Below are 26,614 nucleotides of genomic sequence, written 5' to 3'. Positions count from 1 at the left end.
CTAATACAGACAGGTCTGTCTCTCTTGAATGACCGGAGGCTAATGGAGAATTCTAAGATGGCCGCAATTTATAGCTCCACCATTACACAGTGCTGGCTGGCTGGCTGCTGATTGGCTAATGCGATCACATGTCATGAATGAATGCATTATGGGTCAGCGCGCCTTGTCTGCGCGCCTTCCCAGAGATCCCCGCTCCGTCGCCACACATGTCGCCGCCATTTTTGGGAAAATTCAATTCGTGCATCCGAAGTTTGCTAATTTTCAGATTCGGCGCGAATCAAATTTTTCCTGATCTTCGAAACGAATTCCACTTCGCCATGTTCGATTCGCTCATCTCTAATAGTGACATTTGCCAACATTCAGTGCAGATGAAGGTTCCTGATTAGTGTGTTTTAATATATAAGAAATAATTTACTAGAAGTAAATATTTTAATTTACTAGAAGTAAATTAAAAAGTACAAATAATTTTCACATCCCCCAGAACGGAAACCAGGCAAAAAATGGTTTGAATTGAAGGTCTCCTTTAGGCCAGGTGGATTAGTAGCATTAAGTTGGTAAATCCACCTTAATTCTCGTTGTAGCAGGGTCTTATTAAAGTCCCCCCCTTGCAGGTTCGGATGGATGTGGTCTAATCCCAGAAATGTTATACATGGAAAGACACCTCCATGGACAGATATCACATGTTGGCCCAAGGGCAACTCAGGTTCACCCTTGCGCATACTGTTCACATGTTGGTAGACTTTGCACAAAAAGGGTATCATGGTCTTGCCAACATAAAAGCACCCATATTCGCATGATAATAAATAAATGACCCCTGGGGTCATACAGTTGACATAATGTCTGGGAAGAAAAATTTGATTATTGGGAAGTTGAACCTGCCGATGTGTATCCATAAATTTGCACTGGGAGCAAGAACCACAGGGAAAAGTCACAGCAGGGTCAATGGTAAGAAAATGCCAATATTTCTGTACAATCTGTCTGACCTGCGAATGTTGTGTCGAATACTGAGTGACAATGCGCAAAGTGTCATCATGTTTCTTTGGTTTGGTAGAAAAAAGAAGATCATGGCGTGTAGATAAACATGCTTTTTTATAGGCTCTTTTGAGGCAGGTATTGACTATAAGGAATGGAAGAGATTAGTGCTTTAGGATGAAAGCTGGTTGCATGTAAAATAGTATTTCCTGATGTGGGTTAATGATAAAGTTCACTCAACAGGCAGCTCTCAGCAGATCTATGGATGCAAACATCCAAGAAGGTGATGGAAGATCTGTCGAAGACCATAGTGAATTTGAGATTAAATTGATGTTCATATCCATGACACATTATTGCAGCAAACCAGCAGAGCCTTCCCATAAGATGAAAATATTGTCAATATTTTTATTGTCGGTAACACATGAGAATGCGGTCCGTGGATATAGAAAAACCATCATCCGTCAGTAGTAACCGCTCTCACTCTCCCAGTCTAGGGTATCAGTACATGTTTCCATGGGCTGCTGGTCTTATCCTTGGTGCGCCAGCGGCCTTGCATGCATGCTGCAGTGCTCTGCGTATGCGCGTGAAGTCATCACACTTGTGTGGTGCCAGTGCGCAGGTGGGCAGGGTGGCACCAAGCGCTCATCAGGCCGAGAGACCACGAATGGCGGCCATAATGCCTCCCACGCAGCACCATGAGGGGAATACTGTTGGATATAATTATCCAGTACACCTGGTCCCAAACAGGGATAGTTGCTGACTGGTTCCTCAGCATTAGGCCATTTCTATTTATATCAGCTTTTTGGCACTTATATTCGTCTTGGAGATTCTTGAGGTAGCTATATGTGAGACACACAAAGGCATTACTGGTGAGCATTTCAAATTGATGTAACGTTTCTTTCCGCTTTCCTCCTGTATGGGAGACCTAGTTTGTCCCTAGATGGGCCCATATATGAAAACAGCAAAGCCAAATACTCCTGCTCTTGGGGATGGACTCAGCAAGGGCTATGGCTACATCTCGAATGTCCTGGAATGTGCACTCCTTGCTGCCCTCAACAGACCGGGGTAGTTCAAATGCACTGGATATAAAGAAAACAAACAGAGGGCACACCGGCCTAGTGCATTACCGTAGAAAACATTTACTGAAGAAATAAAAATAGGTATCGTACTCACAAATGACATAAATGTCAAAAGCACATTGTAAAGAACAGCACTGTCCAATCCACACTACATGGCCATCCGCAATGGGAACCCTGGACTTCCAACAGACTAACGTGTTTCGAGGACACGCCTCTTCCTCAGAGCTGGGCCCATATATGTATTTGGTGATATTTTTTCTTGGGCCGTACCTGTTTGCCTACTTTTTTATATATTAACATATATTCTTATCTCGATTTTTACAACCAGCCCCCTTTTTAGCCACACATTACCCTACAAGCCAGAATAAATATTCATATATTCCTATTACTTTTGGCTTCTATTGCATTTGTCAGATACCCCCAAAGGCCTTACATTCTGCCCAACCACCTAATTGGATAATTTACAATTATTGTCAGATTTGGAGGATTTCTTCAGGAGACTAAGGCTCAAAGAATATTTCCACAATAATGAAAGTAATCCTAGGACAATAGAGTGCTACACAAAGAAAAAGAACAACTGCTTCACACCTCCACAAGGACGCATCCCCAAACTGGACACCTATATTGATAGCTTCAGATTGCGAGCTACATCCTTGATATCCACTCAGCAAAAGAACATTCTGTACTATCTTTCACCACTAGAGCGAAGGGCTATACACGATTTGCGCAATAATCAGGCCATCACCATCAAACCAGCGGATAAAGGGAGAGCAGTTGTTGTGAAGGCCAGAGGCAGCTGGAAAATGCCATTTACTATAAAAAACTGGATTATGATCCGACCCAGGACTTTACAAAGCAATTAAAAGGTCTCATTAAAACACTTCTAGCCCACCTACATTCAGAACTTATAAATGCGATTCCGGATCATCCAGAAATCGGGGACTTCTACATGCTGCCCAAAGTTCACAAGCCAGGAAATCCAGGAAGACCCATCAAAACAGGTATGAATACACTCACCGAACAAATCTCAGGCTTTGTAGAAAAATGTTTAAAACTGTTAGTCATGAATACTGCAAGTTTCCTGCAAGACACAACTGACTTTCTGAACAAGATCAACAACATACAGCAATTACCATCTAATACACTTCTATTGACTATGGATGTAGTATCCCTGTATAGTAATATCCCTCACAAGGATGGATTAGCTGCATGTCACAGATCCTTATCATCCTCACCAAACCACAAATACACTGCTGAGGATGTTACACAGCTCATTGAATTCATACTTACACACAACTACTTTGCTTTCAATAAAGACATCTATCTTCAATGTATGGGTACTGCGATGGGAAGTAAAATGGCACCTCAATATGTAAATATGTATGGAAGTAAAATGGCACCTCAATTTATTTATGGCTGACCTGAAGGAAAAATTCCTGAACAGCATGGAACAGAAACCATACAGATCCTTTCACTATATTGATGATATTTTCATCATATGGACAAAAGGTGAAGAAAACCTAAAAAATTTTACTCATTGATCATCACTTTTTATCCATCAATCAAACTAAAAATGGAATACTCAAACACACACGTCAACTTCCTAGACACCACAGTATACATCAGGGATGATGCACTTCACACCTCAATATACAGGAAACCCATTGACACATGCAACTACCTCCACAGTTCTAGCTTCCACCCCCAACACACCAAACGTGCCATCATACACAGTCAGGCCAACAGATACCACCGAATATGTTCTGACCCAAGAGACAGAGATAAACATCTCGGGACACTAGCAGACTCCTTCCATAAGAAAGGTTACATGGACAAAACTATCAACACCAGCATAAACACAGCCTTGAGAACCCGAAGAAAAAATCTGCTTCAGTACAAAGAGAAAAAAAAAAACAACCGTGTACCTCTAGTAACCACATACAACCCGGCACTAGAAAGGAATAAGAAAAATAATCAAAGATTTACAACCCATCATAACAGAATGGAACGCTGAAAGAAATATTCCAGCAACCACCAATACTGGCCTTCAGACAACCCCCCAACCTCAGAAATAAACTAATCAGTAGGAAACTTCCTTCTGATTATGAGGTCACAAATAATGGAAGCAAACCCTGAAATAAAAAACGCTGCAAACTGTTCAACCAAATCAATCCATCAACAAGTGTCAGACACTCAAAAGGGATCTTCAATATCTCTGGATCATACAGCTGCACCTCCAGTAATGTTGGATACCTTATCCAGTGCAGAAAATGCAGCAAAGGATCTTATGTTGGTGAAACAGGACAGAAGTTGCAAACAAGGATGAATTTGCACAGACATACCATCAAGGAACATAAAGAAGATGACCTCTGCACACCTGTAGGACACCATTTCGCACAACCAGGCCACACAATGGGAGACCTCAATATTTTAGCTCTTAAAGGAAATTTCAAATCCATTCAGGAAAGAAAAACTTTTGAACTAAGAATGATAATTCTATTTGACACAAGAGATAACGGCCTTAATTTGGACATGGGATTCCTCAATCATTATCCAACAGTTTTATGACTATCATCTCAAGCTTGATTCCCTCTGCGTGAGTGTAGTATTCCCCCCCCCTCCGCTTTTGCTGTCTCTTATCTCTAGCCTCTTTTTTTTTTTTCATCCCTTCTAACATTCTGCTGAAACTTTGTGATTTGTATTTTTATAGTACTGCTTGGACCTTGAAGAAAGGGACATACCCCGAAAGCTTGTCCTCAAAATAGTTTGTTAGTGCAAATAAAAAAAGTATCACGGACAGAACTCAATTGTTTCTGTCGCAAATGCACTAATACGGCTACAATCACCTCAGATACCCCCAGAATGAGAAATGAGAATTCTGAAATGCATTAGGTTTGTCTGAACAACATCACTGTACAAGCTCCTTTGGGCCTTGTACCCACTTGCCAGTTGATGTAACACAGGCTGTCAGGTTTTATGCACACTGTGTATGTTGATATGTGATGTATTAATTATTGGATTTTATACACCACATCGAATCTTTTTGATTCATTTTATCATGTCAATTCTTTGTAATAAAGATTACAGTTTTATATATTTCTTTATACATTTTTTTGTATACTCATTGTGTTTTTTGCCATACAAAGTCCCAGGAGAACACTTCTAGTTTTATTTGGTTTGCAAAAGCCATTTGTTAAATAGGAACATATCAATTCTAGAATATGTGTTATGTCTAGCTGAGAAGTATGTATTCTTTTTCACTGTCATGTAGACAGCGCCAGACATCAAATAAATCCTCCTGGTGCAGCAGCGGTTGTAGAGAAGGCAAATGGTTCTGCACAGGGAATGTGCTATCAATTTGAGGGTTTACTGATGTATTGAAATCTCCACATAGGAGATGAGGTTACAATATTTCATTTTGTTTATTTTGAATATTAACTTGCACATGAAGCGTAGTTGGTGGTAATTTGGTGCATACACTCCAACTAAAGTGTAAGGACAGTTGTTCACATCACATAATAAGATTACATATCGATCCTCGGGGTCAGCCATAGATTCTTTAGGATTAAAGGCCACAGAACTATTGATGGTGAGAAGGGCAGTTTGTACTAAGTAGATATGTGGGAAATCCATGTGTGAGCATTTTGGAATAACATTCAGATAGAAGTGTGTCTCTTGAGCACATATATCAGCATGGGTATTTCGTGCTTCACAGCATAAGGAAAAACATTTAGAGGGGTGATTCAACCCGTGGGCATTTATAGACAAGATTTTATAACCCATAGTTGTAAGCAGATAATATAATGCTTCACCTGTTGCTCTACAGTATGGGCAGGAGGCAGAGTGCTTGTTGCCATAAGAGGTAGTCATTTTGTCTTGAGCAGTGGTATAGTCACTTTCAAACATTGTCGATGGATTCAAGGCTGGTTGTAGGTATGAAATGAGGAAGATAAATTTTATATATATATATATATATATATATATATATACTTATATACTTGTATATATACACATACAAATTTATATTGAAAAAAGAGGAAATGCCTGAGCTCTATTGACTCAGGTCTAACAGGCTATAGAAGAGTAAGGCTAAACTTTCAAACTTGAACTAGTCTCAGTGTAGAGAAATAAGGATAAGTTATGGTAAAAAAATGTCCTAAGGCAGAACTTACTGCTTTTATAAGCCAGGGGTTGAGCAAGCTGGAAAACGCTCAGATAGCCGGTCAGTGAGAAGTGTTCTGAATGTTGTTTAGGTTCCCTGGAGAGGGTATCATTGCGGAGATTTCCATTGTGGGACTTTGTGATGGTAGGTAGTTAGGCTTGGGAACTCTGTGGATCTGGTTGATTGTGAGATCCGCTGATGTAAGTGCGGGTAGGACAGCTAGGAAAAGGTCACTGCAAATTGTGGTAGCTGCGCTGGTTGAATTGATTCCATAATTCCCCGGATGTTTAAGTTTTGAGTTATTCTGTAGACCTGTCTTCTAGATCTGCAACCTTTGATTTCAGCCACATCAGTTTATTTGCATGTGCAGACTGTGCATCAACCAGTGTATTAAAAGATTCAGCATTGACACACATTTTGTCTTCTATGTGATCCACTCTGTCTCTAATGTTCTGTATGTCAGCTTGTATGCGGTGAAGGCATGATTTCATATCATGTTGTAGCAATTCCCTGAGTGAGATTAACATGCTCTTAAGCATGGTGTCTGATACTGGGAGGTCTGAGATGGTGATTGCTGCAAATGGATCCTCATAAGGCCATGAGGAGGGGGTTCTGCGGCCTGTGCACTCACCATTATTTCCAGGGGCCCAGAGGTGTCATCTGAGGAGTCCCTCTGTGGCCTAGATTTAGCTGGGCTTGTTGTAGAGGTTGTTGATACTCCTGAAGCAGGTGAGCCTATTTGTGAGTGTAGAGTGTGTCCCCCTTGATTTGTCTGGGTTCCCACAGCGGGACCCACTGCAGCTACGGCCCTGAGTTGTGAACCACCGTTGGAGCCATTTTGTTGGTGACCAGAGCTTAGAGAAAAAGCCGTCCAGCTTGCCAGGCTATGGCACATTCGGGCATGTCTAGAGGTTGCCCAAAACTGATGGGGCCAAAACCGCCGCTGTGGGGTGTTCGTAGGGCTCCAGGGAAGGTTGTATTCTCCGGTGGCTGAGCATAGCTCCGTTCAGCAGCGCGGTTGCCACACCCCCCCAAAGAAATGTACTTTTTGAAAACATATAGGGCCTTATTAACTAAAGAAGTTGAGCATCTTCAATGAAAAGAAATATGTGAATATTTTCATAACCGCTACCCGCGCCATCATTGGCGGCTACAGCTGTCGATCACCGGGTCCCGGCTGGAGATTCCCTGCTGGCACCCAGCGATCGCTTAGGAACTCTGACAGAGGAGAGGCCTGCATTTAAACAACACAGACCTCTCCCCTGTCAGCATCAGCATGCTGCTTTGTATTGCTCTGCATATTAGAGCAAAACAAAGCAGCATGCTTACATAGTAAAACACACTCAGTCATAGCACACTGTTAACACTTTGATCGCCCCAGATGTTACACCCTTCCTACCCAGTGTCATTAGTACAGTGTCAGTGCTTTTTATTAACACTGATTACTGTATTAGTATCACTGGGGATGTGAGTGACAGTTAATCAGTTCCCCCCCAGTGTCAGAATGCCCACCGTAGTCCCTCTAGAAGTCACTGATCACCGCCATTACTAGTATACAAAAAATTCCAGTATATATACTGCCATTTGTAGATGCTATAACTTTCACATAAATCAATTAATTTACATGTATTTGGATTTTTTTTTAGCAAAGTCATGTAGTACAATACATTTTGGCTTAAATTTATGACGAAATTTGATTTTTACATTTTTTTACTGGATATGTTTTATAACAAAAAGTCAAAAATATATATTTTTTTTCACAATTGTCAGTCGTTTTTTGTTTACAGTGAAAAAAAAAATGCAGTGACGATTAAATACCACAGAAAGAAAGCTACATTTGTGGGAAAAAAGGAAATACATTTCATTTGGGTGCAGCGTTGCATGACCGCGCAATTGTCAGTTAAAATAATGCAGCGCCGTATCACAAAAAATGGCCTGTTCAGGAAGGGGGGTAAATCCTCTGGTAAGTGGTTCATTTACATAATCATGTAAAAAGCTGCTGCGCATGATTGGGTTTCCAAAGTGAACAGGTATTGCTTTTTGCATGATTAGATAACTGAAGGGAATATTCACACAATTTTTTTAGTGAAGATTCTCGTTTAGTGAATTTGCCTCATTATGTTTGGGTAAAGTTTATAATAAGCAATAAAGGTCTTGTATATTTTAAATGAGGCATTAAAGTGGTTCTAAAGTCAAAAGGTTTTATACCTTAATGCATGCCCTGCATTAAGGTAAAATACCTTCCACTAGCTGTTCTTTTCTGCCCCTCCCCCCCCAACTACCACCACCTACTTGAGCTAATCAGTGATCTAGCACTGTGCCCATATGCACCCTCATTCTCTTCTCTTACTCTTCTCACAGGACACATAGGCAGCACCTGGCTCCTGCTGCTGTCAGTCAAGTCCAGTGAGGAGGAAGCAGGAGGGCATGGCTGAGCCCAGCTGTGTTTGTCTATGGGTGCACACAGCCTGACATGGGAGCGCACCTGTATAGATGCCCTCTCAGCACATGACTTGCTGAGAGGGCACTCAGAGAAGAACAGGAGAGGACAGTGTCTACAGGGGAAATCAGATGAGGAGATAAGAGACAGTTCTATGTAATATCCTTGCACAGAGCAGGTAAATATAGCATCTTTTTTATTTTAGGAAAAAAAATTTGACTTTAGTATCACTTTAATACCACATTGTGTGAAATGTATTTACAATTACCAGACATAAGTGAAAGAGCTAAGGTAGATGCATTTTCTCTATAACTGTGCATGCTAGTTAGCTACCCAAAGTGAAACTACCAGATGCTTTCTGATCAGATAGTGTGCAACCTAAGTAAAAGCCAGCTGGGACATAAGTAATGAGTAGTAAACCAACACAACAACCAAAAGGGTTCAAATTATTTCACATAGGCTGTGCCTAGACCCTGGTCTGGTTTCCAGTATCCTACAAGCCATTTCTGTTTTAGGGCAATATGAGGTCCATAACATAGGTAGCCTACACAAATCTAGACATATGAAGAGTAACTACTGATACTGATTTTATGCAGAGGATCAGTTTTGTGAAGATAGTTTAAGGATCCCTTAAGGTTCTGTTATTTTCTTGAATAGTTGTGTGAAAGGTGAAAGAAAATATAACCTTAGTATTAGGAAGATTGTAGATACCTAACAATAGATTGGATTCATAGCGCAAAGAAATAGTGACTGGTCATATGGGAAAAGTACAACTTTAAGAGCTGATTGTTGTGGAAAATCCTGCTATGGCACCATGTAAGTGAGGAAACAGTTGTTTCTGTGAGCTAAAGCTCATTAAGGAACAAAAAGAAAAATATAAGAATGCCAGCGCTACAACAAAAAGAATCTATATGAGCTGCTTGCAATAAAGGTGAATACTGTATACAAACTTTAAATCAAATTAATAAATAATAGTTGCAGCTCTGAAAATAAACCTTTACAAATACTATATGTCATTGTAAAAAAAATCAGTTTGTAGATATGCACTTTGTCATACTAATATGCTGGATTCACAGGTGTTTGTGAATGCGGATTACGTTGAATACTGCACTATAAAGTTTTTATTTATTTTTGGATGTATTATGAGCACAAAATATAAAAGTGGATGAACAGATGAATCTGTCTTCTACAAGTTGAAGGACTGGGATGCTAGCACAGAAATCGCTGTCTAATGCACTGATGCTGCACTTTTGAAAAAGGTAGTCTCTATTTCTGGTGAGTTGGCAATTTTTCTAATCCACACAGAGGGATACTTTTGAGATCACCTGTAGAATGCTTCCTTGTCATGGATTAATCTCATACAGTAAAGGGACTGGAAAGGAAAATATACAGTATATGTTTTTAACACTAATAGTTGGATGGTGATCTGATTGTGTATGGTGATCCATATTATTTGTAAAGGTTTATTTTCAGTTCTGCAATTATTACTTATTGTTCAGGCAGGGACAGACTTGAAGGATAAACAGCCATCAAGTAGGAAAACATGTTATTCAATATGGAATGATAAGTCCAAATGATTGTGAATTTTTCTTCCAAATTAACCACATATTACATTTCTTTTATTGGTTTATGGTTAATAAAGTTTGAACTTTTTTAAATAATAATATTATATGCAAACTTTATCTGTTTAATATTTGGTAAGTAAGAGACTTTTTAAGATACTCTTTTTTCAGATTCCTATTTAGTAGTATAAATGTGGCTATGCCTCTCTGTTTTATGCAAATACTTTGCGTAAAAATGTTCTTATCTTTGGGGCGTTTTAGTTGTAATTTCAGTATATTTATTTATTTTATCTGCACATGATTGGATATTTAAAGAGAACAGTAATTTGCTTTTAACTTATCAATGAAGCGAATATTCACACAATTTATTGTGTGAATATTCATGAATTCTCTATTGAATCAGCCCAAGTGTCTTTACTCATGTGCAGTTTGAAGTAAAGAGAGGAGGCATTGTTTAGCTGTGCTCTGTGACTTGCTCTAAACATACCGAAAATGTCAGTCAACCTTCTTGCCTTGTTGCCATAGATAATAAAATGTTTTCCTTTAGAAATCATAGTGGTTGGCTAGTTTCTATGTAGGATTGAGAATTAACCAATACAACATACCTACGGTTATAGAGATACTATCACTCACACCTTGACTGTGTGTTAGAAGAATTTACTGTACGGCTGGCCATACATTATACAATTTTCCTGAGATTTTTTCTTTAGATTTACCAAAAAACTTATAATATGAGGTCAAACCTAAACAACAACTTCACTTGTATCTAATTAAGCAGGCCCTTGCACTACATAGTGGAAGGTAAATCTAAAGGAAATTGGGCAGAAATTGGCCAGAAAACTGTAAGAAAATTGTATAGTGTATGGCCAGCCTTAGTTCATTTTTGTTTTGCTGTAGATAGAAGTGTGAAGTCTAATAAGGGTTTATTGTCACCTCATGGATACTGCTTTACTAAACACTGGTATCTATTTCCATTTTAAATTAGTAACTTGGATTGCAGGAAACAAATTACTAAAACGACACTAAAATGCAATGCATGTCTTCATTTTATTAGGTAATTTAAATGTTACAAAACAGCTGTAAAACATTTTACCAAAGGTGACATTTGACATACATACTGTCAGTCAAATGGGAACTCACTATTTTCTACAGAAAAACTTGGTAGACAGGCAAAGCTACTGTTAGTGTACAATATTGCCTATATAATGATTCAAAGGTATTTGAAAATGGAAAGAAAACTACATTTAGTATTACCATCCTTATGAAAAAAAAATGGTTCCTGCCGTGCTTTCTGGTCCACTGCTTTAATATTTGTGACATACCTATCACAATTATCCATTCTGTAATAAACTAGTAGGAAGTGCTCTGACTAGTGTGTCTTCCTAAAACTGATGTTCTTTGATGGTAGTGATTAATAGTATGAAAGTAGTGATGGTATTTGAGTATTGTCCCTCTTCAGTCCATAATCCACCAGCAGCATCAGCCACCTACAGCATCAATAAATTGATTGAAAAGATTTCTTTTACTTCCACTATAAGGATTTTTGTGACTAAGAAACTGGCATTACCTTCATTGATATACAGTAAAACAACAGAATGCCATCCAAAATATTTCAGGGCATGTTACTTAATCAGTAAACTCTTAATGTATTTCAAACTCTGGTGAGTAAAAGAGCAGTTTTACAACTAAAGTGTTGTCTGTGACTGGAAAAGTTGGCAGATTTTGGTCAAGAAATAGACTGAAGTACCCAAAATAAGAAATGGCATATATGTTAGTATTCTCTACTAACTATATTTCTGACATTTATGTAATTATGCTATCATAAAACAAGCCTGTATCAAGAAATGTATAAAGCAGAAGAATTATTTTAATTCTTGCAATGATTTCCAGTTATCCACTATCCATGGATGGTTCAGATATCGTAAAGCTTTGTTCACTGAACTCCTTTCAGAAGGGTTCAGTGCCAATAACTGCCTGAGCATATCCATGGCCTCAAATGTCAATTTCCTCCAATGCCAAGATAACTCTTCATGACTGCCAGTTTGCTGCCACATTATAAAATCTTCAAAAAATGGGTCAGATGGCAGTGTTTTCTCCCAAGGAAAGTATCCTGTCATCAAACAAAAGAGAAGAACTCCGAAGGCCCATGTATCTAGAGTAAAATCAATGGGAACTGCCTCCCCATTCTGAGAGTTGCTTAATTCAGGTGCCGTGTAAGGAATTATACCAGACACAAGTTTAAGCAAGGTGCCTTTAGGGCGAGTCAGACCAAAATCTGTAAGTTTGATCCTTTGACAATCTGTACCAAAAAGAAGCACATTTTCAGGTTTTACATCTCGATAAACCAGGCCTCTGCTGTGGATAAATTCAAGGGCGCTCACTAGCTGACTGGTGACCTTCTTGGCAATTGGTTCTGGTACTCCTTCCTGTTAAAACACACAAGCAACAAAAATTACAGTAATTTGACAATAACTGAAGGGTGTGAAATGTAATTGTCAGCCTGACTTAGCTCAATTTTTTTAATCTGAAATTAATTTTCCAAATAGAATCTATATTAAAATTACATTTTGAGTTCTTTAAACTGAAATTAATAAAAAATATACTGAATCTAAAGTGTTGTTTTAGTATTTGATAGATAAAGGAATGTTTAAAGGCTAAATACACCTTTGGAACTTGCTACATGTTCCACTTGTTTTTAGGGTGGAACTTGTAACATATTGCCATAGCTGCAGCCTCGCCCGCCACCCCCCCTCCCTCTGACAGATAGTACAGGGAGAAGGTTCTCCATACTATCTGTCAGATTTGATGCAGCCCACAAAGCCGCATCATTCATTCACAGACTTCCGTAAATGAATGAACTGCAAGTCCCAGCAGCCTTAGCAGCTGTGGGCTTGTAGTTTTCCAAGAAACTAACACGGCACTGTGAAGTGCCATGGTAGTTCATTGACTCTTCCTGTCAGAATATCTGCTTGTGCATACAAACCGTACATCAAGCAGATTTTCTGACAGATCTGCAGGAGACCTGCATGGCATCAGCAATCTACTGATCACTGGTGTAATGCTTTATAGGCTCCCTTGGACACAAAATAATAAATGCACATTTTTTTTACCTGCAAAAAATGTGCATTAATTATTTTTGTCCAAAAAGGTGAACTTATCCTTTAAATCATCTGTTTGGTTTTTTATGTATGCATTCCATTGGGCAGATTTTCTTTCACATCCAGTCATGGAGGCATACCAGGAAAAAACAATTCTCCAAAGGGAGGGAAAAATCCTCTTTTGAGCTGACCATACTCTTTTTCTAAAGCAGGGTGATTGGTAAAACTAGCAAAAATTTGTAAAAAAATAAGACATCTGTTCATAAACAAAATAGGCTCATGGGCAACTTATCCATCATAAGGTCTAATGGATGTAGGCGCCCATTAAAGTGAAAACTGAGAAAAACAGTGTATACTGTAAGTGCTTAAACATACACCTTTATAGAAAAAAATGTAATACACATGCTAAAAATAGTCCTGCATTCTTATATGCATATGCATTTATATTTAGCAATGTTCAACTTTGTAATGCTTTCTTGTACAAGCCCTTCACATCACAACACTGATTTTGGGACAGCAAACCGCTGAAAATAATTTTAATTATGTGTTGTAGTCATCCAATTGACTAATAGTCTGTTGATAACACCACCAAATGTGCAAATATTGTCCAATTAGACATCTCCATGAATGTTGGGAAAAGGGTAGCATTAAATGATCAAGCTGCAGCTTGCCTTGAAGTTATAACAATTCCCTGTGCAGAGTCACTGTGCTTTGTGTTATAATGGCAAATAGCATGCAGGTCTATTGTGTCAACAATGAACAAAGTCTCTGGATGTTCATATTCCAAGCTAATATTGAGTCCACGCTCTAATTATAAGCATAGATTTAAAAAGAGATATCATTTCACTCATGCTTAAGGTAACACATGGCCATTAGTCCAACGTTCAGGAGGTATAAGGGAGCACCATGCTGACTTTACCTTCAATGATGGCTGCACCTATAGAGTGAGCCAGTAAGTGAGCTCAGAGGGTGAGAATTGTGCACAGACACACAACTAGAGCTGATTGTTTATTGATTCATGTGAGGATGATTGTTGCTTGGAAGACACTATCTGGAAGTTTCCTGACCAGGAGGCCTGCTGTGTCCTCATTGTGCATTGTCATATGCCTGATGAAGGGGTCCTGTGAGGCTCCAAAACATTGCTTTTGCTGTAACAATGTGACCGATGAATAAAGCTTTGGACCTATATTGGAGATCCAAGGTGTGCTGGTGACGTTCTTTTGCTTTGACTGTCCTTGGTTCAGGCAATGGTCGTTACAGCACCTGCTTACGTACACAGTCATTTATAGAGGAATGTGCGTGTTGGCATTGTGCATTGGAATCTCGTTATGTATTTGTCTCACCTCTTGAGTTGTAGCCCGGAGTGTTTTGCCAGATGGAATATTTGAAATATCTGTGCATGTGGAACTATTGTTCAAATGTTTACAACAGCAAACGGGAGTCATATGTGTACTTCCAATGGAAAGACTTGCTGCCTATAGCATACTTTCTTCTGTTTGCTGTCCTATGTTATTAAGGATTACAAAGTTCACACAGTACACCCTTAAAGTCGTTGTAAATGCTCAAGGTTTTTTACCTTCATGCATTCTATGCATGAAGGTAAAAAACCTTCTGTGTGCACCAGCCCCCCTAATACTTATCTGAGCCCCATTGCGATCCAACCATGTGAACAAGAGCCTCCACTCTCTGGGGACTCTGCATCCCCATTGACTGAGACAGCAGTGCGAGCCATTGGCTGTCAATCACAGCCAGTGAGCCAATGAATAGAGAGAGGGGACGGGGGACGAGACGCTGCTCTGTGTGTCCATTCTTGGGAGTGAGCATGCTTGTGTGCTCCCATAGCAAACTGCTTGCTCTGCAGGCACTCAATAGGAGGGAGGAGCCAGGGGCGCCAGAGGGGGGACAGAGAAGAGGCAGATCAGGGCTGCTCTGTGCAAAACCAATGTACAGAGCAGATAAGTATAACATGTTTGTTATTTGAAAAAAATTGCCTTTAATATCAGCTTAAGAGATGTGAGGGGGCCTGTACATAAAAGCATTGTACACATTGCTTGCTCTCTCTCTCTCTCTCTCTCTCTCTCTCTCTATATATATATATATATATATATATATATATACAGATAAGAAAGAACCCAGAACTGTTGATCCCATAATTTTTTATTTTTATTACCAGTAAGAGCATTGAAAAAAATCTGGCAGTTGTTACATTACTTTAATGGGTGCATGTATCCTATTAGACTTGTCTCCTGTACATGATTTATAACAGTACAGTTGCCACCCATAAATATATAAAATATACTGTGTGTTTGCATGTACAGCTGAACATGTATCTAAGTGAAGTCTATTTGTAATACGTTCCTTGATGGTACACACAATTAAGCAAAAAAAAAAAATGGAAGCCAAATTCCATTTCTATTGTTCCATCAACATCTGAAGTGGTGCACTTATATCTACTGAGTAATTATCTACACCCAGAAAGACCAGCAATGGTTGGCAGCAGAGCCACATGTATGAGATTTCCGTTAATTGAACTCATCTGTTATTGACAGGTTGTCATTTTTTTCTCAAAGAGCCACCTTGGGATTCACGCCAAGGTCTAATCTCTCCTGTGATCTTCTGGATTGAAATACTAGTTGCACAGCATTTCACTGTATGATTTGATGTTTTAGAAATGATGGTAAGGTCTGAGAGTTCTGTCTGTTGAAGCATATGTAGCACTCATCACACCATTTCTCAGCCAGGTTTCTAAAGTAGTTTCTCCACTGCTGACACATCCTGGAACATTAGGAGCAAATCTCTACCATAAAGTGCAAACACAAATAAGATACAGGATGGAAAAGAATGTCCACAGAAGTTTAACTTTCTTAGGAACTTAAAAACTGATAATTGAATCACTTGTGTATCATCACCTGTAAATGGTTGGACTTTGATATCCTTCCAGCAAAGTCACAAAAGTGCATTTGCAAGAGGAAAACCTTACCATACCAAATGTTGGGGGTTCATTTTCAAAGTTTCAAAGCACCCCCCAGTATTGATGGGCACACCTTTTTGCCCCATTGCCCTGAGCTAACCAATCCCACACTCAATTACATGCTTTTGATCCATGCTCAATCTATTAAACAAATAAAATAAAAAAAAGATTTTATATAATAGAGTTGTGGGATCTGCTTGCCGTTTTAGGCATAGTTTTCAGAATTCAATTCTTTAAATGTATTATATCAAGAGTAGATTGAAAACAACTAGGGCCAATCAAGCATGTCCCATAGATCAATTTAAACATATTTCATTTAAAATTACTTTTTGTCTTCCTTTTTATCATTTCCTTTACTTATATACAAACATTACCCTTACATTTGCATGCTCAACTTTGGTACCAGACTGTTGGGAACAACAGGAACAAAATCAAATACTATTGCAAAGTCCAAATAAATCACATCATTAGCATTTCCAACATCCAGTCCAAATTTAAAAGTATTTAAAGTTTTTATTTAATAGTATTTATTCATGCAAACTGATCATGTTAGTTAAACATGACTGGTGTCCAGATTACTGGCCAGAAGTTACTTTTTTCTTGCTTTTTACACTTCTTAAATAATGGCATGGCACCAATTGTATTCTGGCCATGTGGGCTATACCAATTGAAAATCTATGAAAATTGAGGCTTTCTAATTTTTATCTATCATAGCATGGATGACATCCCAGATAGGTTCTTTATCTATGTTATTTTTAGTTAAGCGAAACTGGACCTCTTTGTGTACTCTACGTGTCCTCTATGCCCTCTATGATTAAACCCAATGTGAAATAACTTAGAGGGGCATGACTGATGGCAGGGATTGGAGCTGAAGCCTGTCTTTTATTTACTTTATACCGGAGTTAAATAAAATGTGTAGCAATACATTAATACTATATTTAACCTCTTCATGTGTTATATTAGTAACAATTAATGTCTTGACTTTGTGCTTTACAGTATTTTTTCCATAGTTATGATTTTGAGCCTCTGTATTATCAAATGTCTTCTTTTTAGAATTGTTAAAGCTGTAAATGTTTTTTGCTTTACTAGCATTAGCAGTCTGTTTTTTTAGCTGGAGTCTTTAAAAACTTGATTTATTTTTTGCAGTTTTTATTTCATGCATTATATTTCATTTATGTGTAGCACTACCCCCTTAGGAGTTGTAAAAGAGATTTCGGGTCCCCCTATAGTCCTGCAAAGTCAGGTTCACACAGACTTGCATCCAGAGTCAGAGATCAGTCCTTGAGCTTGTTTTTTTTGTTATTTTTATTAGGGGATTTGAACTGGGATAGGGTTAGAGGTGTATGGGATGCCCAAAGGAACTGATGAACTGAGGACAACTTTCTGGAACTATTTACAAGCCTCCACTGCAACACAGACTCTGTTGGAGTGCTAGCCAGCATCTTTTTAATGTACCACCCCAGACCCTAGATAAACTTTTCTTCCTTCACCCAGCAGTCTGGAGGTATCCCTGTCACTTTAAGAAATGTACATTCCCATGTAGGTGGCGAATCTGGTTTCCCACCAAAGTGCTACTTTCCCTATCCGCCAAGGGGGTGCAGGGGTACTCGCTCAGATCCTCTCCTGTACCTATGATGGATTGGTGGATGCTACAAGGCCTTCTATCCAGGTTGCTCCTTCCCTGCTGTACAGGTAGTCCTCGCTCTGAGGGCCAGTGAAGTCATGAGCTTTCTTCCTTTCCAGCTCCACTGCCTGTAGGTGGCCCCTTCTCTCCATCTGGGCTCCCTCACAGGCTCCTGTCTTCAGCCTCACATCTTCCTCTCTGTCTTCCACCCAAACTTTCCCCTGCAGCTGAGCTGGCTCAGTGTCACGTACCTGATGGGAGACTAAAAAGATGAGGTCGGCCTCACTTGTGTCACTAGCCCTGACCCCACTGGAGTTGGAACAGAGGGAGTCTAGGGACCAGGGGGACAAGAGCGCCAGTAGATGTTGTTTGCAGCTCTTGCAGATGATGACCTTGGAAGACTGATGATCTTCTGATGCAGGCACAGTAGTAACAAGCAGAGTGGGTTTTGTAGATTGCCAGGCGTGCACCAGAGCAAGGCAGGTAGCCAGGGAAAGAGACAGGAGCAATGTCATAGGAATAGCCAGGGTCATCAACGGGCGGACAGCACGGTACAGAATCAGAAGCAAAGCCAAGGTCAGAAGCAGAGCTGAAGTCAGGAACCAGTATCAATCAGGAGAGCAATCAGAGTCAGGTCAGGAACAAGCCAGGTCAGCAACAAAGGAATCACACAGGAACAAGCAGGACACGGGGGAGCTGAAGACCAGTCAGTACCTATCATGGGCAGAGGCACTCTTTAAATAGCCCACCTGGGATCTCACCGGAAATCCCTTACACTCAGAAACGCTTAAAGGTTGTCCCAACCCCTTTCCAAGCCTCTTGTTGAGGAACGGCCAGGATCCTTTAAGAGTTCAGGACAGTCAATCCTCAGATCCACCCACTGCTTCTAGACATTTCTAGCTAACTAGGAGGGTGCTACTGTACATATGAAATATCAGTACTCTTAACCTTAAAGTGGTTTTAAACCCTTACGTATACCCAGTGACTATCTACAGATGAAACACCAATTCTCCTGCATACGTTTTACCTGTTTTCCTGTAGTCGTCTGTCCTGTACAGTCTTTTACAACACACAGAAAGGAATTTTCTCAGCAGCAGAAAGCAGGCGGCAGGGATCTGACATCACACTTACTGCAGAGCTAGAGCACAGAGCTGAGTGTAATCTGAGAACTGATGGGAGGAAAGTGACCATTCACACACACACAGGCTCGCAGAAACGTATAGTTGAGGGAATGAGTCATCTGCTGTGTGCTGGAGGAGGGGTGGGTCATCTCTCTGGAGGCTGTGGTGTTGACTTAATTTGTTAGCAGTAAGTAAGGTAGATAGTAAAGGGAAGAGAGATCAGAAAAGAACCAGACTCGGTGCTTTGGATTCAGGTAGGTACACACTATAGTGGGATGTGCTTTTTAAATGTGCATTTTTGAGGTTTACAACCACTTCAAGGGAATTAACTTATTTGTTTTTTTTGTATTTCATATCTGAAAACTTTCCCATCCAGCCTTATAAATTTTTATTTTTTGTTGGACAGTTTATTCATATATGGAATGTACTTGCTAGAATATTTGTTAAAGCATTTTTTTAATACTTAGTTTCAGTGTTTTTATTTATCAGAGCACCTTTCCAGTGTACAAGACTAAGCATTTATATGGTTGAGCTATTTATCCTTGATTACATATTGCTCTTCCTCCCTGTAGTTTACCCAATGTTTCTTGATTGCCCATATGATCAATTATGATAATAGAATTATATATTACAAATGATATGCATATTATAGCACAATAAAAATGCTACATCAGAAATATAACAATATCTTACACTTGGCTTTATAATGGAAATAAGATCTTTTTGCAGGGCAGCTTCATATAGGAAACCATATTGTTCAGATGATTCAAATGCAATTCCAAACATGCCAATGATATTTGGGTGAGTAGATAGGGAAAGAGCCACACAGTATTCATACAGGAAGTTTTGTCTCTTGGTTAAAGTTTTTGGAAGAAGTTTTAAAGCCATAGGTGTTCCTGAAAAATAAATAAAAAAGTGAGAGTTTTTTTTTAAAGGTTGGCTATTATAAACTACTACTTGCTGCACAATTCTTGTGCTCATTTCCATGTAATACATTAACTTGTGATCTAGCTAATGTTTAACTTAGATTACATAACATATACAAATTACATATTGATGTACAGTGCATAATTTCTGGGGCCTGTAGCAGACTGAGATCGACACACAATATATACTACTCTTGCTCATCCTATGCAAGTGCCTCTACTGTATGTATATATATTAACCCTGGTTACAAAAAATTTTCAGTTTAATTTGAACAATTGAGTACTGTCCATGATACTTTTTTTATTTGCACTAATATACAATTTTGAGGACAAGCTTTCGGGTGCTTAGACCTGAAGAAAGGGACATTCCCTGAAAGCTTGTCCTCAAAATTGTATGCTAGTGCAAATATAAAAAGTATCACGGACAGTACTCAATTGTTCCTGTCACAAATGCACTAATACGGCTACAATCACCTCAGTTTAATTTGAACATTATAACATCATAAAATAGTATGTCATTTCTGTTTTCTGGGTAGTATTTTACAAACATTATATGGCCAAAAGTTTGCAGACATTTGATCATAACATCTATATGACATTTCTGAATATCCTGTTCCAAAACCATTGCAATTAACATGCAATTACCCAACTGTTCTTTATGGCTATAGCCTCTTCTTTCCTTTGTTGGACCACAACCTGGTGGTGCTGACATGTAGATCCCTATTACCGGAACATGGGCCTTCCCCTTGGTTACTAAGGGACACATCACTATCTCACCTAGATATTGTTACATAGTTACACAGTTAGTCTGGCTGAAAAAAGACAAAAGTCCATCCAGTTCAACCATTATAAAGAAAAAAAAAATTATAATCCTATACCCACAGTTGATCCAGAGGAAGGCAAAAAAACCCAGCAAAGCATGATTCAATTTGCTCCTGCATGGGAAATAATTTAAAAGTTGATCCAGGGAATATCCAATTGCCTCTTGGGGGATCAGAAAGTTCTGATCCCCGAGAGGCAATTGGATATTCCCTGGATCAACTTTATCTATAAATGTTAGTAACCAGTTATATTCTGTAAAAAAATAAAAAAGTGCGTGGACCCCTGCGCTATCCAACAAATAACAAAGTGAAAATTAAATAAACTGAATTGAGATAGCTGCTGCTAACATTAAAATGTGTTCCCACAAAAATGACAAATAACTTGTTTGTTTATTCTCAGTTATATTCTGTGTATCCAAGAAAGAATCCAGGCCTTTTTTAAAGCGATCCACTGAGCTGGCCAGAACCAACTCTTGAGGGAGTCTATTCCACATTTTCTCAGCTCTTACTGTGAAGAAACCTTTCCATATTTGGAAATTAAATTTCTTTTCCTTCAGACGTAAAGAGTGCCCCCTTGTCCTCTGTGATGACCTCAGGGCGAATAACTCTACACCGGTTTCACTATATGAAACACTGATGTATTTATACATGTTGATCATATCCCCCTTAATCTTCTATTCTCAAGAGAGAATAAATTCAGTTCCTCTAATCTTTCCTCATAGCTGAGCTCCTCCATGCCTCTTATCAGTTTGATTGCCCTTCTCTGCACTTTCTCCAGTTCCCCAATGTTCTTTTTGTGAATTGATGCCCAAAATTGAACTGCATATTCCAGATGAGGTGTTACTAATGATTTGTACAGGGGTAATATGATATCTCTCTCTCTGGAGTCTATACCTCTTTTAATACAAGAGAGGATTTTGCTCACTTTAGAAATCGCAGCTTGGCATTGCATGCCATTATTAAGCTTGTGATCTACCAGAACTCCCAGATCCTTCTCCACCATTGATTCCCCCAGTTGTACCCCCCTAATATGTATGATGCATGCATATTCTTAGCCCCTAAGTGCATAACCTTACATTTATCAACATTAACCCTCATTTGCCACATAGCTGCCCAACTAAACAGTGCATTGAGGTCGGCTTGTAAGTTGGAGACATCCTGTAAGGACATTATTCCACTGCACAGCTTGGTGTCATCTGCAAAGTCTAAAATTGTATTTTTAATCCCAGACCCTATATCGTTTGTAAATATATTAAAAAGTAAGGGTCCCAACACTGAACCTTGGGGTACACCACTGACAACCCTAGACCATTCAGAGTATGAATCATTAACCACTACTCTCTGAACACGATCTTTTAGTTAGTTTTCTATCCATTTACATACGGATTTTACAAACTCTTTTGCAAAATCCAAGTATACCACACCCACCGCCACCCCTGTGTCCAAGGTTTTGCACACCTCCTCATAAAAAGAAATCAGAATTGTTTGACAACTTCTATCTTTCGTGAATCCACCCTGTCTGTTGCTCAAAATATTTTTTTTCCAGCAAGAACTCATCTATGTGATCTTTTATTAAACTCTCCAGTATCTTCCCAACTATACATGTTAAACTAACAGGTCTATAATTACTTGGTAAAGATTTTGACCCCTTTTTAAATATTGGTACTACAATGGCCTTACGCCAATCCAGTGTTACTATGCCAGTCATTAAAGAGTCCCTAAAAATTAGAAACAATGGCTTTGAAATTACAGAGCTAAATTCTTTAAGGACCCATGGGTATATGCCATCTGGTCCAAGTGCTTTATTCACCTTTATTCTATCTAAATATTTCTGGATCATATCAATTGTGAGCCAATGTGGATCATCTGGAGCTGTATCAATACCATGCCCATTCTGGACAAGAGCTCCCCCATGCTCCTTTGTTTACACAGAACTGAAGAAGGTATTTAATACATTTGCCTTCTCTTTGTCACCCACTCTAGATTGTTTTGTAAAGGGCCTACATGCTTGAACCTGGCCTTTTTACTATAAATATATTTGAAGAACTTTTGGGGTTTTGTTCTGCTATCTTTTGCAATCTGTCGTTCGTTTTCAATTTTTGTGGCCTTTATTTCCTTTCTGCATACTCTGTTATATTCTTTGTAATATTTAAACGATGATAGCGTTCCTTCATTTTTATATTTAATAAAAGCTCTTTTCTTATTATAGTTTTTAACTTTGACCGTAAGCCACATTTGATTTTTAGCCTTTTAAACTTGTGGTGTGCTTACAACAAAGGAATACATCAAATCCGGCCTGACCACTTCTCCAACTGCCTTTGATAAGAATATAAAATGTTTCCGGAAGGTTATGTCATCCAAATAGCCTTTCAAAGGCAGAGAGAATGTGAAATGAACTACATCTCAAAACTGATTTAAAATCAGTTACCCCAGCAATAAATAAAACCCTTTCCCACAGCTTATTTGCAAGCTTCAATTTCTGCCTTACGGATATAGCAGAACACCAACTTTATAGTCCAAACAAAAATTTTTTTCCAAAAGGCAGCAAACCTAGAACAATGCTGGCCAATTGTCTCTGCTGCATCTAGCGGAAATTCACACCAATCTCCTTTTGAACTAAACATAATATGTTTGCTAAGTCTTGTCAAGGTTTTAAAAGAATTCCAATCCCAACTTTTGGACCTCTATGAAAGTAAAGCTAACAGGTTTTGAAGACAGTTGCTCTACCATCCCCCAGTTCACAGGCCTAATTCTCCCCTCTGTATAGGGACCTCAAATCTACAAACTCCCCTAAAACATTTCCTTACATAACAAAATAGGAGCAGACTAAGAGAGCACGCTAAATATTGCTGGCTGGAATGAAATTTTGCAAACCATTGTCAAAAGCTCCTCAAACACTATGGCTCTTGAAAACTCTTATAAAGTTTAGGGGCAGCACAGTGGGTAAATGGTTAGCACTGCTGCCTGGCAGTACAAGATCACCTGTTCGAATCCCAACCACGGCACCACCTGCCTGGAGTTTGCATGTTCTCCCTGTGCATGTGTGGGTTTCCTCCAGTTTCCTCCCACACTCCAAAGACATGCTGGTAGGTGAATTGGATCAGGTCTAAATTGGCCCTAGTATGTGTATGTATGAATGTGAGTTAGGGACCTTAGATTGTATGCTCCTTGAGGGTTAGGGACTGATGTGAATGTATAATATATATGTAAAAGCGCTGCATAACTCGACGGCGCTATATATATAAAAAATAAATAAAATAAGTTTAAATGAGTTGGTACTCAACATTTGACAGAATTGCAAAATATGTCCCTGATGCTTCCTCAAATGCTTCAGGGGATATGCCTCTCCTGGATCTGTGCTACATACAGTATTTGATGTTCCCAAAGTACTAAAAATTGTGGATTCGAGTTTGAATCTCTTTAGAATCTTTCTGCATTGCAGTCTCCTATGAAACCCATGGGAGGTTCTTTTAAATAGAAAATTATAATCCTTGTTGACGTTTGGGCAGCTTTAGCTACTTTTACATTACTAGCTACATAAAAAACAGCAATATCATGGACACAACCCTCCCTCAATTTTACGGAGTTCAAACAAAGGTTTACCAGAAATCTTACTAAAAGATTACACTTACTTTTGACCTTTCTCTCCTGTGACCCAGAATCAGCTAAAGCTCTCTGTCACCTTACTTTACAGAACCATTCCAGGCTTTGGAAAGAGGGAGACCATATTGTTGGCATCCACCCAACTCTCTGATTGACAGCTGGCTTTAGCTCTCAGCCAAATCCAGTTGTACCCTTCCGCTCCTCAGCCCAGCACTCAGTGCTGGAGGGGCACAGCAGAGAGCAATGACTAAAAGTCACTGTTCTCCTCTCTAAGCAGACCAAGAACTGAAAGATCAGCAGTCATATGATCATTCAGTTCTTGGAGTTCCAGCCTGCGGGAGACAACTGTAGCCTGGAGGCGAGTATGTATGTTTATTTTTTTCCATGTCCACTAGGACTAAATCCAAATCTTCTGTCCAAATCCAAATCATTTAGTACATTTGAATGTACCTATGCAGACCTCCGTTCCCGTGGGTGGAAGGAAAGAAAATCACTTGCTTCCCCCATCAACACAGTCAGTGTCGATGAGGAAATGTTTCCCACAGCACTACTGTGTTCTGCTAACAGGGGTGTCTGGGGAGCCTTCTTCATCTGCAGAACACAGTGATCACTGATAGCAGCTATAGCCGCCGACAGTAATCACATGTAAAATATCCAACATTCTGGTTGTGCCCCAGTATATTAATGGATCAACTTGGGTACATTCAGCTTTCCCATACATGAATCTAAAATCTCGGCTTGTCCCTGCTGAACCAAATGAATTTGAAACCTTTGGAATGTTTGGCCAACTTAACTCTTCTTTGTACTGTATATTATTTTATAAAACCTAAAAAAAACTTTGGTAAAAGAAAAGAAATAAAAGTGTAAATGGTTGTTACATAGTTACATAGTTTGGCTGAAAAAAATTATAATCCTATACCCACAGTTGATCCAGAGGAAGGCAATATTTGGAGATTTTATCAGTTCATATTCTTACGACAATATTCAGCTCTCCAATTAGATTTGAGCTGTTCTTTAGGCTGACATTGCTTTTCTTGAAGTAGAAATACATCTGAAATAGACTCGGAAAATGTCAAGTTGACTAACCGGGTTTGTTCATAAGATACAGCTATGTTATGCCTACTATATTATTTTAATGAATAATTTGATTTATACCAGCTGCAAATGTTTAAAATACAGAACTCCTGCTTACAAATGAAAGCTAAATGGCTACAATCAATCTAAGCCAACTGGCCTCATTATTTTAATAATAACATATTTTTACATCACTTTTAACTGTTGCAGTTTATAGATGGAAGTTTATGCTCAGCCATTTTACCTCGCACAGCTGGTACCTAGAGGGATTACATGTTTCCCTCCTCCTGGCTCGTCATGCGCATTGGCCCATTACGGCGCGTGCTCGCGCATACACGGGCGGTTAGTTACGTTTTGGCGTCCTGGGTAGGCTCATCCCTTTGCTGGATTTCTGCCTATATTTTAATAAAATACTACCCTACTGGCATCCATCTGTCTTTGGCTCATTGTTTACGAGTCCCCTTAAGGTGGAAATCCCTGTATCTGGAGCTATATACTGGCTGATGTCTTGAAGCTGTCTTTGGAGGTGATATGAGCAGAGTGTGTTTAAGCAGTACCATCCTGTGTATCCATGTTATGCCTGATGACCCCGCAGCCCCTGCTTAGACACAGATGACCCCTTAAAGGATATATCATACACATGCTCATTATTTATGCGCTTCTGGTAAGTGCATAAGTTTACTGGTCCTCGTCACTGAAGCTCAGCTGCACGGAACACCGATCATTGTTTTCCCTGGATCTGCTATATGTTTATGTTTATTCGAATGAACTAATTCACTCCTGTCACATTGTTTGCCTATTTTGATTCCGTTACATTTTGATAGGTCATCATCAAATGTTTTTTATCACCTCATCACTATATATGCGCTCCATTAGCGCTCACAATTTTTTATGATTGATTTTATATCTTTGTATCATTATTATTTACATCCTTTAGCGCTGCATATATTTGTCATATTTATATACATGTATGACTGCCTCACTGATTTTCTCAGATACCTGCTTTAAGATGCAAGTCAAATTTAAGGCACCCCCTGCAATAGGAATTTCAGTATTGGTGAGATACTGAGGAACTCCCCAAGTGTGCAATATAGATTTCACCAGGTGGTTTTAACAAACCAGATCCTTCCACTCATGAATCACTCTGGAGAGGACATGGTG

The 26,614-nt window shown here is 39.1% G+C and overlaps 1 protein-coding gene across 3 annotated transcripts in view; it reads right to left on the bottom strand.

Annotated features, from left to right (window-relative positions):
* Window positions 1-11,243: 11,243 nt before the first annotated feature.
* Window positions 11,244-26,614, bottom strand: part of LOC149461216 (serine/threonine-protein kinase SBK2-like) — a 98,521-nt gene continuing 83,150 nt past the window's right edge. For all 3 annotated transcript variants that reach the window (XM_089678542.1, XM_089678543.1, XM_089678544.1), the window contains exons 3-4: window positions 19,723-19,925; window positions 11,244-12,641 (exon numbers count right to left, since the gene is read on the bottom strand). In XM_089678542.1, the coding sequence (XP_089534668.1) occupies window positions 12,078-12,641; window positions 19,723-19,925 (767 nt within the window). In that variant the 3' untranslated portion in view covers window positions 11,244-12,077. The remainder of the gene's footprint in view (window positions 12,642-19,722; window positions 19,926-26,614) is intronic.

The sequence above is a fragment of the Staurois parvus genome, unplaced genomic scaffold (genome assembly GCF_062004578.1).
Source record: "Staurois parvus isolate SC_StPar_1 unplaced genomic scaffold, SC_StPar_1.0 ptg000207l, whole genome shotgun sequence".
Classification (NCBI taxonomy): domain Eukaryota; kingdom Metazoa; phylum Chordata; class Amphibia; order Anura; family Ranidae; genus Staurois; species Staurois parvus.
This window is presented reverse-complemented; position numbering and strand designations above follow the sequence as displayed.